At 36.4% G+C, this 13221-nt stretch overlaps 1 protein-coding gene across 1 annotated transcript in view; it reads right to left on the bottom strand.

Annotated features, from left to right (window-relative positions):
• The window catches only part of ERAP2 (endoplasmic reticulum aminopeptidase 2), a 40308-nt gene that overhangs the window by 6070 nt on the left and 21017 nt on the right, over positions 1 to 13221 (bottom strand). Inside the window, exons 10-15 of the mRNA XM_055312782.1 lie at positions 12010 to 12075; positions 10628 to 10803; positions 8208 to 8287; positions 6976 to 7159; positions 3137 to 3293; positions 2483 to 2667 (exon numbers count right to left, since the gene is read on the bottom strand). Coding sequence (XP_055168757.1) covers positions 2483 to 2667; positions 3137 to 3293; positions 6976 to 7159; positions 8208 to 8287; positions 10628 to 10803; positions 12010 to 12075 — 848 coding nt within the window. The remainder of the gene's footprint in view (positions 1 to 2482; positions 2668 to 3136; positions 3294 to 6975; positions 7160 to 8207; positions 8288 to 10627; positions 10804 to 12009; positions 12076 to 13221) is intronic.

Genomic DNA, 13221 nt, shown 5'->3' with positions numbered 1-13221 from the left:
GATTTATTTATTTATTTTAGAAAGAGAGAGAGAGAGCAAGGGTGGGAGGGGCAGAGGGAAAAGCAGACAAACAGACTCCCCACCAAGCAGGGAACCCTACGCAGGGCTGGATCTCAGAACCTGGAGATTATGACCTGAGCTGAAATCAAGACTCAGACGCTTAACCGACTGAGTCACCCAGGCACCCCATGGTTTCTTTTCCCTTATTGATGATAAAATGTTAGCAAGGAGAATATTCATAAAATTTTAACTTACTCAGGGACTAAAATAGCAACTTTGTAGAATCAATGATTTCTGACACACACACACACAAAAAAGATTTCTGACATATCAAAGTGTTGGTTTATACAGAATTCTAGAATTGAATAACCTATATTGGTGCTATGGGATTTTTTTAAAAATAAAACTTGGTTTCTTACTGCTTTAATATCACATTAAAGTGTATTTTCTAACAGGACTGAGAGTCATCTGATTCTCTGGGTCTAGAAAATTTAATTTAGCACAATTGATTGGGTTCAGTCATTTTATAATTTATAATTTGTAAACCTGATAAGGTTTGGGGGTTTTTTTGCCCTGTAGAATATTAACTATGTTTGATGCTAATTTGGTCTATGGTTTTTAATTCCAATATTGTTAGATCAATAACTGATATTAGTTTTGATGGCTCAGAAAAACTGCACAGAGGATGGGGCAGGAAATTTGCATTTATCATGTAGTGACCATATAGGAGAATCTACAATCATATTTAACTGTCAAAGCTACCTAGTGAGATAGTTATTATCCTGATTTTTAAAAAGTGGAAATAAAGCTTGGAAAGGTTAAGTAACTTGCACAAGGTGACATGACTAGCCATTGTGAAGATGGAATTTAAACCTATGATCCTAACACTTGCGTTATTTCCCCTATACGTGCTTAAATATCCCAAGTGCCAGATGAATCACAAAACAAAGACTAAGCAATTAAATTATAGTCTGCATTGTTTTGATTTTAGTGTATTTACTGTACAAATGTATGAAAGTTGATAATAAATACATGTAAGTTCCCTGAAGGTAAGACACATAGTTGTTTTGTTTACTGCTTTATCCTTTTTTCCTATAAGCAATGCCTGGCCCACAGGCAACATGCAAAGAATTATATATTGGACACACAAATGAACAAAGTAATTACTCTATGTAAGAAAATTCTTCATTAGGATCAATACTAGAAATCTTGAAGTTTAGGGGGAAAAACCCTCTAATATTTAATTATGTATTATCGATTACAAGCATAAATGAGCTTTATATTTTCACAAGTATAGCATCTGGTTAAACACATTCAACTCACATATCTAACCCATAGGTGGGTTGCTGCAGATAAGATCACTCCTCTTGGAACAAGTATAAAGGTGGAATAATATCTCATTATGCTATAGGGCAGCAGGATGTTTACATTTTAGCGTCACTCATTCAACCCATTCAAACATGAACAAAAAAGAGGAGCTAAAAGATACTTTTCTTAAACTGCTTTTTTTTTTTTTGGCTCAAATAACAATGACAAGAAAAGTACAAAGAAGAAAACTGAAATTAATGTTTTCAAAAAGAAGAATTCAAGAAAGGATTTCAAAGAGCTCACTGAGATTTAGTTATATGGAGAGAAATTATGATAGCCTATCAGCAATCCGGTATAGGACAAATGGACACCATTACATTACACAACACTAAAATTGTGAATTTTTTTCTTCAGTTTTAAAGAATGAATTTTCCTTGATTCACATACCAATTTGATTTCTCAAAACATCCAACTCTAGAGTCAGTTTTAATGATAACAATGTAAAACCATGTGTTGGATAGAAATCAAGGCTTATATTGAAAAGATTGTGGCATCTGTTAGTATTTCTGGATTGTAACTGCTAAACTGAACTGCAGCATAATCCATGTGATCACTGGGCATCTTCTTGATTATAATAACCACCAGAATCCATTTTGCCATCAATATACACACTTTTCATGGCTCAGGCCATCAATTTCCCCTCAAATATGAAATTTGGGGTCAAAATTCGGGTCTGTGGTATTAGCTAATGAAGAAGTAATAGACTTTTTAAAAAGGTATCCTCTCCTTATTTTAAAAACAAGTTTTAGCAAATGATCACTGGTGTTTTGACTGCATGTACAATTCACATTGCCTTTTTTCTTTAAAAGACATCACTTTTTGAGCTTGGGCACCCTCCCCTCCCCCCCCTTGCTTCTACCCTCTGGCTGTCTTTCTGTTACCATGCCAATGCTTATTAGCTGTTCCTCTGAAGGTACCTAAATCTCACTTCCCACGAAATCTATTGAGCACTTACTATATGGGAGCATGAAACAAGGGTTTGTAATTCCCAGCATGGCTTTCCGCCCCCCTCCTCCAACCTCACTGAAAGGTTTTAGATGTAATGTCTTGCTTGATCAAAGACTTCAGCATCAAAGTGAAAGGAACAAAGAACAGGACAGATATCTAGATTTACGTTAATTTTCCACTGGATTCCATCCACTGAGAGAAGAGTTCAGTTGCCTTCTGGATGCAAGGAGCATGGTTCAGGTAACAGGCCAGTTTTAAGATGGTCGAGCGAAGCAGTCTGTCCCAGACTGAGCCCTTGTCACTCCAGCTTTGCATGTCAATCACTGGCTTAAAATATCGGAGAATGTAACGCTGCAGAAAGCACAGGATGATTTACAGAGAGGCTAAATTTAGTACTTAACACAGCTCTTATCATCAAAAGGGGTCAACTCTAAACTGTCTACATGAATCTTCCTCAAACACAGAACTATTTGTCCATCTATTTTTCTCTGTTTTCTGGGCCCCACCTACCACAGTCAAATAGAGTTTCTGCATTAAAAGTATGACTTAATTTCCTATGGGGGGGGTGGATATCAATAGAAAAAATCACATTTAGGAGGAATATTTTGCTCATGATCCTGTCAGGATCTTCTTAGGTTGGTGATGACAAGGATCAAAGGATTCCCAACAATTCAATGCTGTGGTGTTGACTGTGCTATCAGCCAGTTGCCCCAGCTTCTTGAAGATTTATTCCCCAGGAGTTCACACAGACAGACCAAGTCTCACCAATCCTCCAGACACTCTGTACTTACTCAGTGAATTTTCTGGAAGTGATACAAACCTTGAGGTTTTCAGTGACATCTGAAATATTCCTTCTGTGCATCATGTGGTAAAATAGTTCTAAGTATTCCAGACCTTTGAGAAGTGCAGGGATGCTTGTTTCATGTTGGAGATAGCGAGTCAGGTCAAGGGCTTTGTCTAGGGTCAACCTTCCTGCACTGAAGTATGAAACAAGTTGTTGGTGGTTTGTGCATATTTTATAGTTCTTAATATTCTTAACATTAAAACAAATATGATATAGAGAGCAATGACGGGGGCAGTTCTGTTCTAAGGATTAAATGGCTTCATATGAGTTGAGTGCTTAGAGTAATTCCTATAATACAGGAAGAGCTTTATAAAAGAAATATTAGCTAATATTAATATTTAGTACAAAATAATATCAAGGTTTTCATATATTATGTCATTCTCTAATTGTTTAATTTGTGGATTTGAATTGTTCCTCCAAGCAAATTTGGAATTTTGATGACAGGTACAGTGTCTTCTCTTTTTTTAACGTCCCTCCTAGAGTCTAACAGAGAAGTAGTAATTATTCTAGTGGGACAAAAGAAGTAGTTTCACTGTTTTTTAGAAATCTATTTAGATTCCAAAGTTATATGCTTTCTCCATATTTTCTTTTAATAATAAGAACAAACAAACAAACAAAAAACTATTATTCTGAATACCAAAGCATTAGAGTCTCTTCTGCAGAGGAAGTAAACCATTATATTGTCATTTTTGCAGAGTGGTTCTCACATGTGTTTCTGACAGGCCTTGTGCCTGCACGTGGTCTGTAAGCTATTACTGCCAGCATCGGACTCCCAGATTAAGCATAGTAGTTTGATATGGAAACAGATTCCAGAACAAAGGACATCTCTGTTGAATTTTTCATTAACATAATGTGCTACCTCCTTGGGGTTTTTGAAATTTTCAATTCTTATTGAGAAAGAGGGAACTGAAACTAAAAAGAAGGAACTTTTGTTGTGACTTCACTCTTCTCAGACACAATGAGATACTGCTTTAAAACAGACTTACGGAAAATTTCCACAATTTTTGTCTGAAGACGGAGGGCTAAACCATATACACGATGATTCTATAGATGGCTGTGTTTTTTAAAGCATTAATCTACCAAATGTCACTATTCCTTCCCACATGTGTAAGTGTCATGATGTACAGTACAGCTGATACCCTAGAAGATCCCCAACAGGAAAAACTAGGTATAATATTCCAGGGGCACAATTTAAAAAAGAATGTTGAACACAAAAACTACCTTATAGTAATCCTGTTTTTCTTTTTTGGTCCAGCCTAATTTGTATCTTACTAAAACAAGCACCTTATTTGCTTTTGTAGTTATCTATTATAAACAATTAATCTTAATATTCATATGAGAAGTCACTTTTCTTTTTATATAATTAGTTTAATAAAAATCCAGCTTCTCACCACCAATCATTACACAAAATGTTATCTGAATGCTTGTTCAGCTTAAAAACTAAAGACACATATAAGTGTATTCTTCAGCCCAACAGAAAAAAAAAACTATATTCTATTAGTAGACGGTTCTCTACTTATTAGTATACAGTTTCAGCTAAATGGTATCTTTGTAAGATAAAACTATATTTTCGAGGAACCAATTTAGGCCTTCTTTTTATGGTGTCAGATTAAAAGAAAAAATAGTTTTTCTGTAAGGAAATTACAGTTGTCGTTTTAATTCTACTCAACTCAGATGGGATTCAAGTGTTAAATTATATTTAGTAAATATGAAAATCCAATTGAAATAAATATCCATTCCTTGGTCAAATTCTGTCTTCAAACCAAATATGATCACTGATTACTTCTTTGAACTCTTAAATAGAGATTTTATAAAGCAAGGAAAGGTGAGATAAATATCACTAAAGGGAGAGTAGCAAGTAAAAATATTTAGTTCTATTATGAGTGTTTTAAATTGTTTCCTTATTGAATCAGTTTTATTATAAAATTAATATAAATAAATTATGAAACAGCTGGAAATTAGAGGGGGGAGGAAACAAGCCTCATAGTTTCATTACCTTACATATTCACAAATAGCACTTTGGAATATTTCCTCCTCTTTTTTCCCCTCCACTTTTAGGAAGTACTTTTTTCTATGTAGTTACAAACATAATAATACACAAATTCACTTTCCACTTTTTTTCTAACCTCACAATATTTGAAATGCATTTCTATGCCGTCACTTCATCTTCCTCTTCAATACACAATCTTTTACGCAATGTATATTAGATAATACTAATAATACTAACAGTTCACATTGATTGAACAGGTACTGTGCTTAGTGCTTTATCAGCATTATCTCATGCAATCCTCGAAACAACCCTTGATATTAGATATTACCATTTAAAACTGGAATTTTAAAGACTAGAAAATTTAGGCTTAAAATGTTTAAATAATTTGCCCAAGGTCAAACAAGAATTAAAGAGGTAGTACTTGAAGTCATCTATTTTAAACCAAAATTTGTACTCTGAATTAGCTTCACTAACCTGTCCACCTTGTGAAGAAATATTACTGTTTTTCTACTGATTTATTAATAACTGTAGGGTTCCTTCTGCTAAATTAACACAACCCATAAATGTATTGGCTAGAGAGAGCAAAAAAGACTTTGCAACTACTTGAAAGATTGGCTTTCATTTGCTAAATTGTCAATATTCCTCAGTGACCCTGTTCTTAAATTTTTAATCTATCTTCTCTGCAATGTACTCAGTTTCTCCTCTGAGCAGACAAATCGCCTTCCGTGAACTGTGGCCTACTTCTCTGCTAGTCTGATGGATCCACTCAGATGTTGGATGGCCACGTCCTGGCCAATCCTGGACTCCAGTGGGCTCTGCTACCACAGTGTTCCTGAGACATGTGGGGCTGAGGACTCAGCTCTCAATCTCTCCTTTTCTCCTAACTAGAGAATTCTGTTGTTGTACAGAGAAGCTTCTCCTGAGAGATGTCCTGCTGATTACTCTCACTCAACTTGACCTAGATAAACATCTGAAAGGAAATAATATGTCACATTGAATAAAATGACTATAGTAATTCTGAGAATAGGAAAAGCTTACAATGCACAATATTCCACCTGATTTCCAATATTTTTTTCTGTTGGTGATCTTGTGACCTTATTTATTCTATATTTTATTCTGCTGAGGATAAGTGAGGAAAGAAAGAAAATATTTTGTCTTTCCAGGAAAATCTAAGGAGGAATAAGCATAAGTAGCCAATTCCTCCTTCATTTCCCTTTCAGTTTCATACTGACTTCTTCAATGCGACAAGTGGATTGTGTACTAGATTTAACATTTAAAATCATAAAGGTTAAGACTATATTATACTTTTGGTTCAACAGATTACATAGGCGTTTGGTGAAGCAGCAAGCTACTCACAAAAAACAAACAAATATAAACAAATTTTAAATCTGGAGTCAAAAGCTTAAATGTTTAGAGGGTCCATCCTAAGTGAGTGAATCAGGCCACTCATGTACAATTTGAAACTTTGGTGCATGGGACAGTGAAGGCCTGGCTTCAAGAAGGATCTGCCCACTGCACCCTCCTCTGTGGGAGTTAAGGTCCACAGTTGCAAAATCTTTGCACTTTCAAAAAAGATTCCAGAAGTCAGGATTTGTATATAAATTTACCCACATTTTAAAATGTCAGAATACATTTTCAAATACTGGTCGGGTCAAAACATCTTCTTAGTGGGTAGGCTTTGGCCTAGTGGCCCGTATTTGACCTTCATTCAGATCCATCTCATACCAACAATCAATGACCAACACTGAATATTTGATTTTGAAATCTAGCATATCTGATTATGATTAAGTTATTTCCTGTGAAATCAGATGAAATTTTGCATTACCTTACTAGCTGAAACGCATCATGAATCAGACCTACTCTGTCCTTAGGTCTGAGAAGTGTGTGATTCTGACTCAGCTGTGTAATAAGTTGGTCCCATCCATGCCCCTCATAGTGAACAATGTAGTAGCCGTTTGAGTCCACATTGAATTTCACCCAACTGGTCTTTTCAGATAATTCCAGAGTGTCTAGAAGGAGGAAATTGGCATAGCATTTCATTATCAACAGACATACTAGGAACATCTCCAAAACTGTTAGTACTCACTCTTTTACTAAATAATCGGTAGGAAGACAAAGTTATGGAAGAATCATTGTGACATTCATTTTCATAGTCTACTGAGTGGTTTTTTTTTTGTGAGCTATGGTCTTATTAAATTAATAAATAAGTTAATTCATAGGAAAAAGACTGCTAAATTTGTTCTCAAACACAGTCTTCGCTGGTCTAAGAGGCCCAGTTAACCAGATGATAAGCATGATCAGAATCCCACTTGATTTATTTGTCTCTCTTACTGGTCATTGAAACATAGTTACTGGTCATTGAAACATGTACATGTAAAGACGTGATCCATTTGTCTAGTCCTTATTTGGGGTGAAATAAGGATTCCAGGTTCAACATGACATTATTATGGAAACCCTCTCACAGTTCAGTGAGGTGTAAGAGAAATTAAGATTGTAACATATATTTTTAATATGACAGACATTATACTATGTGGTAAAATAACATTATTATCATATTCTCTCAATAGTTCTGTGAGACCTAGTCCTCATGCAAAATAAGATGAAAAAATTGAAACTCAGGAGGAGTAAGGAATTTTCTTAGGGTCACACATATAATAGGTGATATAGTGAGGAGTTGAATCCAGGGCCATTTTGTTCCAAAGTGCATGTTTTCTTCCAATACATATTTTTGCCTTGTGGCAAACAAAAATGTTTCCAATACACATTTTTGCCAATTGCTAGGTTAGTAATTTAAGAGCTGTAAGATAGGAATCCATCATTTCTTGATACAAATACAAACCTATCTCTAAGTGCTAAAGCACAAGAAAACTTTCCACTGAATAGAAATTTGAACGTTCCAATTAAAGGATTCTTTTAGTAACTAACAAATGGATAAGTGAGAACTTCCCCAAATATAAATCTCTTATTATGATTTACTTATAGTATCTTTCCTCCAAATAAGCCAAAACATGTTTAATTTCAGAATTGAAACACCTGTTTGACTAATGAGTTTATTACCTGTCCTTGATTTTAGAACGTGTCTATGAACCACATTAGAGGAACTCGTGGAGTAGGTCAGTGGAATATGCCAGAGGAACCTATGTCAGAAAATAGAGACGGTTATGAATGGCCATTTTAACATTCACATTGCCAGACTCAGATAGGCTGTCAAAGGCACCTAATGGCCCATCTTTCACACCATCAGTGGCCTTGTAAATTTTATAGGCTAAGACTTGCAGATCCTTGAGTATGTAAAAATTCTTCTATGTGATTATAGAGGTGCAACAATATATACCTAGGTGAACTCTGTCACAATTACCAGTGTCATTTGCTGTCCAAATCTCATACCACAAGTTCTGCTGATTATTTTCTTCTAAGCAAGAGAAAAAAAAATTCAATCTTCCTTTCACAGTTTCAAAAACTCTGGCAGCCTGATATTAATTCAAATAACCAAGGAAAAGCTTCAAGAAAAGCCTCAAGAGATAAAGATCTGACTTCAGTATAATTTCCACTTGCCGTTTTGTTCAACAAAGCTACCCACACCCAACTCCTGCAACTGGTTAGTGACTGTAAGTGGTCAGCTATGCAACAAAAAAATCTAGGATCTGCAAATCAGCAAAGTCCAGAGAGCAGAAAAACAGAATGGATTGGAAGAAAGGCCAATTTCAATGTACTTCAGTCACTTTTCAATGGTCCTACTATGGTAAATAACAGAAATCGGCTGGGTCTTTTTTTTTTTTTTTTGGACTGGCTAGTAGGTTCTAGAATTTGTTTCCTCTATCACATCAAGCCATATTAGCTTCAGTAATCTTACACACGTAAAATCATGTGCTTGAAAATACTGACAGGTATAAAACAGAAAGAGGAATAATGAGGATTTACCTATTAGTCTTCAGAAAAATGTAAAACAATGAAAGAAACAGTATACACAGACTTTATCATAAAGGGTCAGAAGGGATAATCGACCTGCTAACCCACAAAGTATCAGTAATTAACAAAACAACCGAAAAATTTATATAAAAAGGTAAAAATAGACACATAGACATTGCCAGGACTTAACAGGATGATCTGGATTACTCTTGGCTCCAGAAGGAAAGGAATTTTTTCTAGGTAAACATATCTGGGAGTGAAAAAGAGGGAGAGTAGCATTTCATGAGTTTGGATAGGCATGAATCAGAGGGTAATAATTTTATAAGAGTAATCTAAATACTGCCTCAGAGGAAAAATACAGATCATTGTAGTAGATTATTTGTTATTCTGGACCATCCACACCATTGAACTCCCTCATGGCATTTGGATAAACTACAAAAGTGTGAATCATGCCTTCCCAGTAACAAAGCAAACATTAAATTTTCCAGGCTGTGTTGTCAAGATCTAAATTGTTTAAGCTCTTTGAGGTTCAGACTTCAGAAGGAGATACAGAAAAATGAAATGACGCGTGTATAGAGAAATGGCATTAAAGTTGCTGTTGGATTGGAAATAGGCAACTGACCAAATAAAAAAGAAAAACAATATATTCTCTGTGTTAAAGACTTTGAATTTGCTTCTGGTTCTCAGAAAAATTCTAGAATTGTTATTGGACAGATACATCCCAAAGAAATAACAATCATAAGAGCCAGTGCAGATTCACTTGTACTATTTCATTTACAATTAACCTCATTCATCTTATGGATAGAACCAATAGATCTGAGAAACGTGGACAGTGTTGTGTTTCTTGCTTTTAGTAAAGCCTTGAACACATCTTCTTTAGGTTAGGCTGGTGAGCAAGATGATAGTACGGTTCACTGGATTTGCTTTCATTATTACCAAGAACATCATATGTTTTTAGACCCCCTGTTTATAGTCAGTTACTGAAAAATAAAAGGCCACAGGAGGTTTAATTCCCAGGAATGTAATTCACCATATAGGGGATATATTTTCTCTTTTTTTTCAAAGACTTTATTCATGAGAGACACAGAGAGAGGCAGAGACAGAAGGAGAGGGACTCGATCCCAGAACCCCAGGATCACAACCTGAGCCAAAGGTAGATGCTCAACCACTGACCTACTCAGACCCTATTTGACCTCCTATTTTCTCTTCTGATAAGATATGGAGCTGTCATAACGCTTTCTAGGTATGCGCTGGTCACCAAACTTACAAGGCCCAAGAAATCTAGGATTGAAAAGAACAGGACATATTTTAAGAGCCACATAGCTGACCACCCCCTGCATCAGAACTGAGGGGCTGCCGCAGGTTCCTAAGAACACAGCTGCACGCTCAACAAGGCAGCCTGGGGCGCCCCCGGAGCTCTCTCCATGGGTTCTCAAGGCTAGCTCAGGCCTCTGACTCCTGCGGAGAAAGAGCATCCAGCCCGTTGCCATTGAAACTGAGAGAAAGCTAATGAACCAAGCAGCAAACTGAGCTGAAGGGAACTGGACCAACAGAAGAAACGCAGTCACCCTTCCTGCAGGGCCGTCCACTCAGGGTCCTCCTTGAAGACTCCGCTCAGGAAGCGCTCCTGCCTCAGTTTGAGGGAATGCCCTTCTCGTTCAATCACCAGGAGGGGAAGTCCTTTCTGCAGAGTCCAGGTCCTCATCATCTCCTTGACGTCCACATGCTCCCCCAGAAAGGCCAGCTGAAATGACAAGTGATTTTGGTGACTCGAGCCAGAGGAGAGACACCAAGGAGGGCAGAAAAACACAGAGACCTCCTTGGATGCCAGTAACCAGGCTGGAGGAGGAAGAGGGGAGGCCTCAGGGTATACCCTCAGGGCTGGGACTGGAGCCCCCTGCTCTCTGCAAGTTAACTGAAGGAGGGGTGGATGTGGGAGCGAGAGGGTTAACGTGTGGTGACAAAGTCCCAGAGGAAGGCCTTGATGCTGGAGCCTCCCTCCTGCTCCATTTCTTTTTTTTTTTTTTTTTTCCTGCTCCATTTCAAACCAAAAAAACCCTGAAAACAAAAACAAAAACAAAACAAAAAAAAAAAACACACCCCACCATTTCATTTTAAGAACAGTGGAGTCGAGGTGTTTAGGAGAGAAATGTCTATCTTTAGGGAGCTTTAAATATTCCAAAAGAACAATATTACATCAATAGATGTCTATTGAATAAAGAACAAAACCTCTAGCTCCCCAGCTTCTATTATAGATTTCAGATCACTGGATTATGCTGACTCTTCCTTTAAAAATTACAATTTATGGGATCACCATGACTCTTTTCAAAGGGAATTCTTTTCTTTCAGGGTGACTTTTCTTTCTCCTCCACTAAAGTGTTCCAATAAGTTCCCAGAAGTAAACAAAAAGACAGGGCCTCAAGAAAACCATTCACTATATTTCCAGACCTAACATATTTGGCTTGGCATGTTTTTGAGCCTGGAGGATGCCAGTGCAGCACTAACCACGCAGAGGAATTCTAAGCTGAGATATTTTTAGCTAGCAGTGGGGTTGTGGGAACGCTGAATTATAACAACAAAAATATAGTAGTAACAGCATCATCCCCCTAAATGGCCTGAACATGCCTATTTCAGTCAAATCTGTTTCAAGGAAAATTATGAAGTCTCTCTTCCTTTCCAGTTATTTAAAGAGACAGTTGATGGGGCACTTGGGTGACTCCGTCAGTTAAGTGTCCAGCTCTTGGTTTTAGCTCAGGTCATGATCTCACAGGTCAGGGGACTGGATAGAGCCTCTGATTCTCTTCTTCTGCCCTTCCCCACCCAGCACTCCCCCCTCTCAAATAAGTAAATAAATATTTTTAAAAAATAAAGGGACAGTTGGGCTACTCCACACTCACTACAGGTCATGTGATACCCCAGACTTCTACTTTGTAGGTTTCTTTATACTTACTATATTGCTTGTCATCTTGGAATTGGAATAACAAAATTCACCAGATGTAAAATCATCTAGACAACTCTGTAAAACAAGAATGAAAGAACACTGCCATTTTGGTTCTGATAGTCAGCTGAATATGCATATTAGACATGAATGCAGACATTTAGCAGCATAGATCTATGAAAATTTAATTGATCTAGTATGGAGCATAGCAATTCATGAAAATTAAAAAATAAAAGTATCTTGGCAGTGACCATAGGAAGTCCACAAAAGTTACTTATATACATAAAACAAAAATGATTTTTGTGGATTTCATATGGTCACTACCAAGATGCCTTTTTTTCCCTTTTTTTTTAATTTTCATGACTTGCTATGCTCCTTAACATGTCTATTTTCATCAATTAAATTTATATATGTGTGTGTGTGTGTGTATATATATATACATATATATTTATTTTAAGTTTTCTAAAGAAGTACAAGGTAGTAGAACAACTATTTTAAGAATGAATTAGTTTGCTGAATTTTTCTTTCATTTTTTCTCTTTCCCCTGGGAAAGGTCCTACTTTATTATTCTATTGTGTGTTCTACTCAGGCCCCGGTTTAGCATTTAGGCAACTGTGTCTCTAGTATTAACCTTCTTCTTTCATATCACAAATCCCTTGACTGGGGAGGGGGGATGTCTTTGCTTACCTGGGCATTCCCAATGACTCACAGTAGCTTATAAAGAGAACAATAAATTTTGAATTCAGAATTAAAATGAGACCTAAGAGAATCAACAACTTGTCTGTCAATCAATCCTTAAATAACAAGGATTGAATGCTTAAGGGGAACTGTAACTGGAAAAATAAGACATATACACTGTCTAAGGCTCTCAAATGCTATTAAATGATTTTGTGAAAAATAACAACAAATAATTCTTCTAATTCCCAAGTGGCTATCAAAATGTATTAGGAATGATATAACGTGACACAATTCTGAGTAAGATATTTACAGGAATTTATTGTTTTCATACCATACTTTCATTTGGCATCAGGAAGTGGTCAACTAGAACTAAGGACTTTCAGGGGAAGGTTAGATCAAGACTTTCCTGATAACTAGGAAGAAGCTGTGATGTAATTAAGAAAATGAATACTCAGCTTAGAATCAGAAGATAGATTTCAAGTACTGACTCTGTCATTGCATGGTGTATATATAACCTGCACCAATCTCTTCCTTAGTATTGTATTT

Source organism: Nyctereutes procyonoides, unplaced genomic scaffold, assembly GCF_905146905.1.
Source record: "Nyctereutes procyonoides isolate TBG_1078 unplaced genomic scaffold, NYPRO_anot_genome, whole genome shotgun sequence".
Lineage (NCBI taxonomy): Eukaryota > Metazoa > Chordata > Mammalia > Carnivora > Canidae > Nyctereutes > Nyctereutes procyonoides.
Note: the sequence above shows the minus strand (reverse complement) of the source record. Positions and strands in the feature narration are given on the sequence as shown.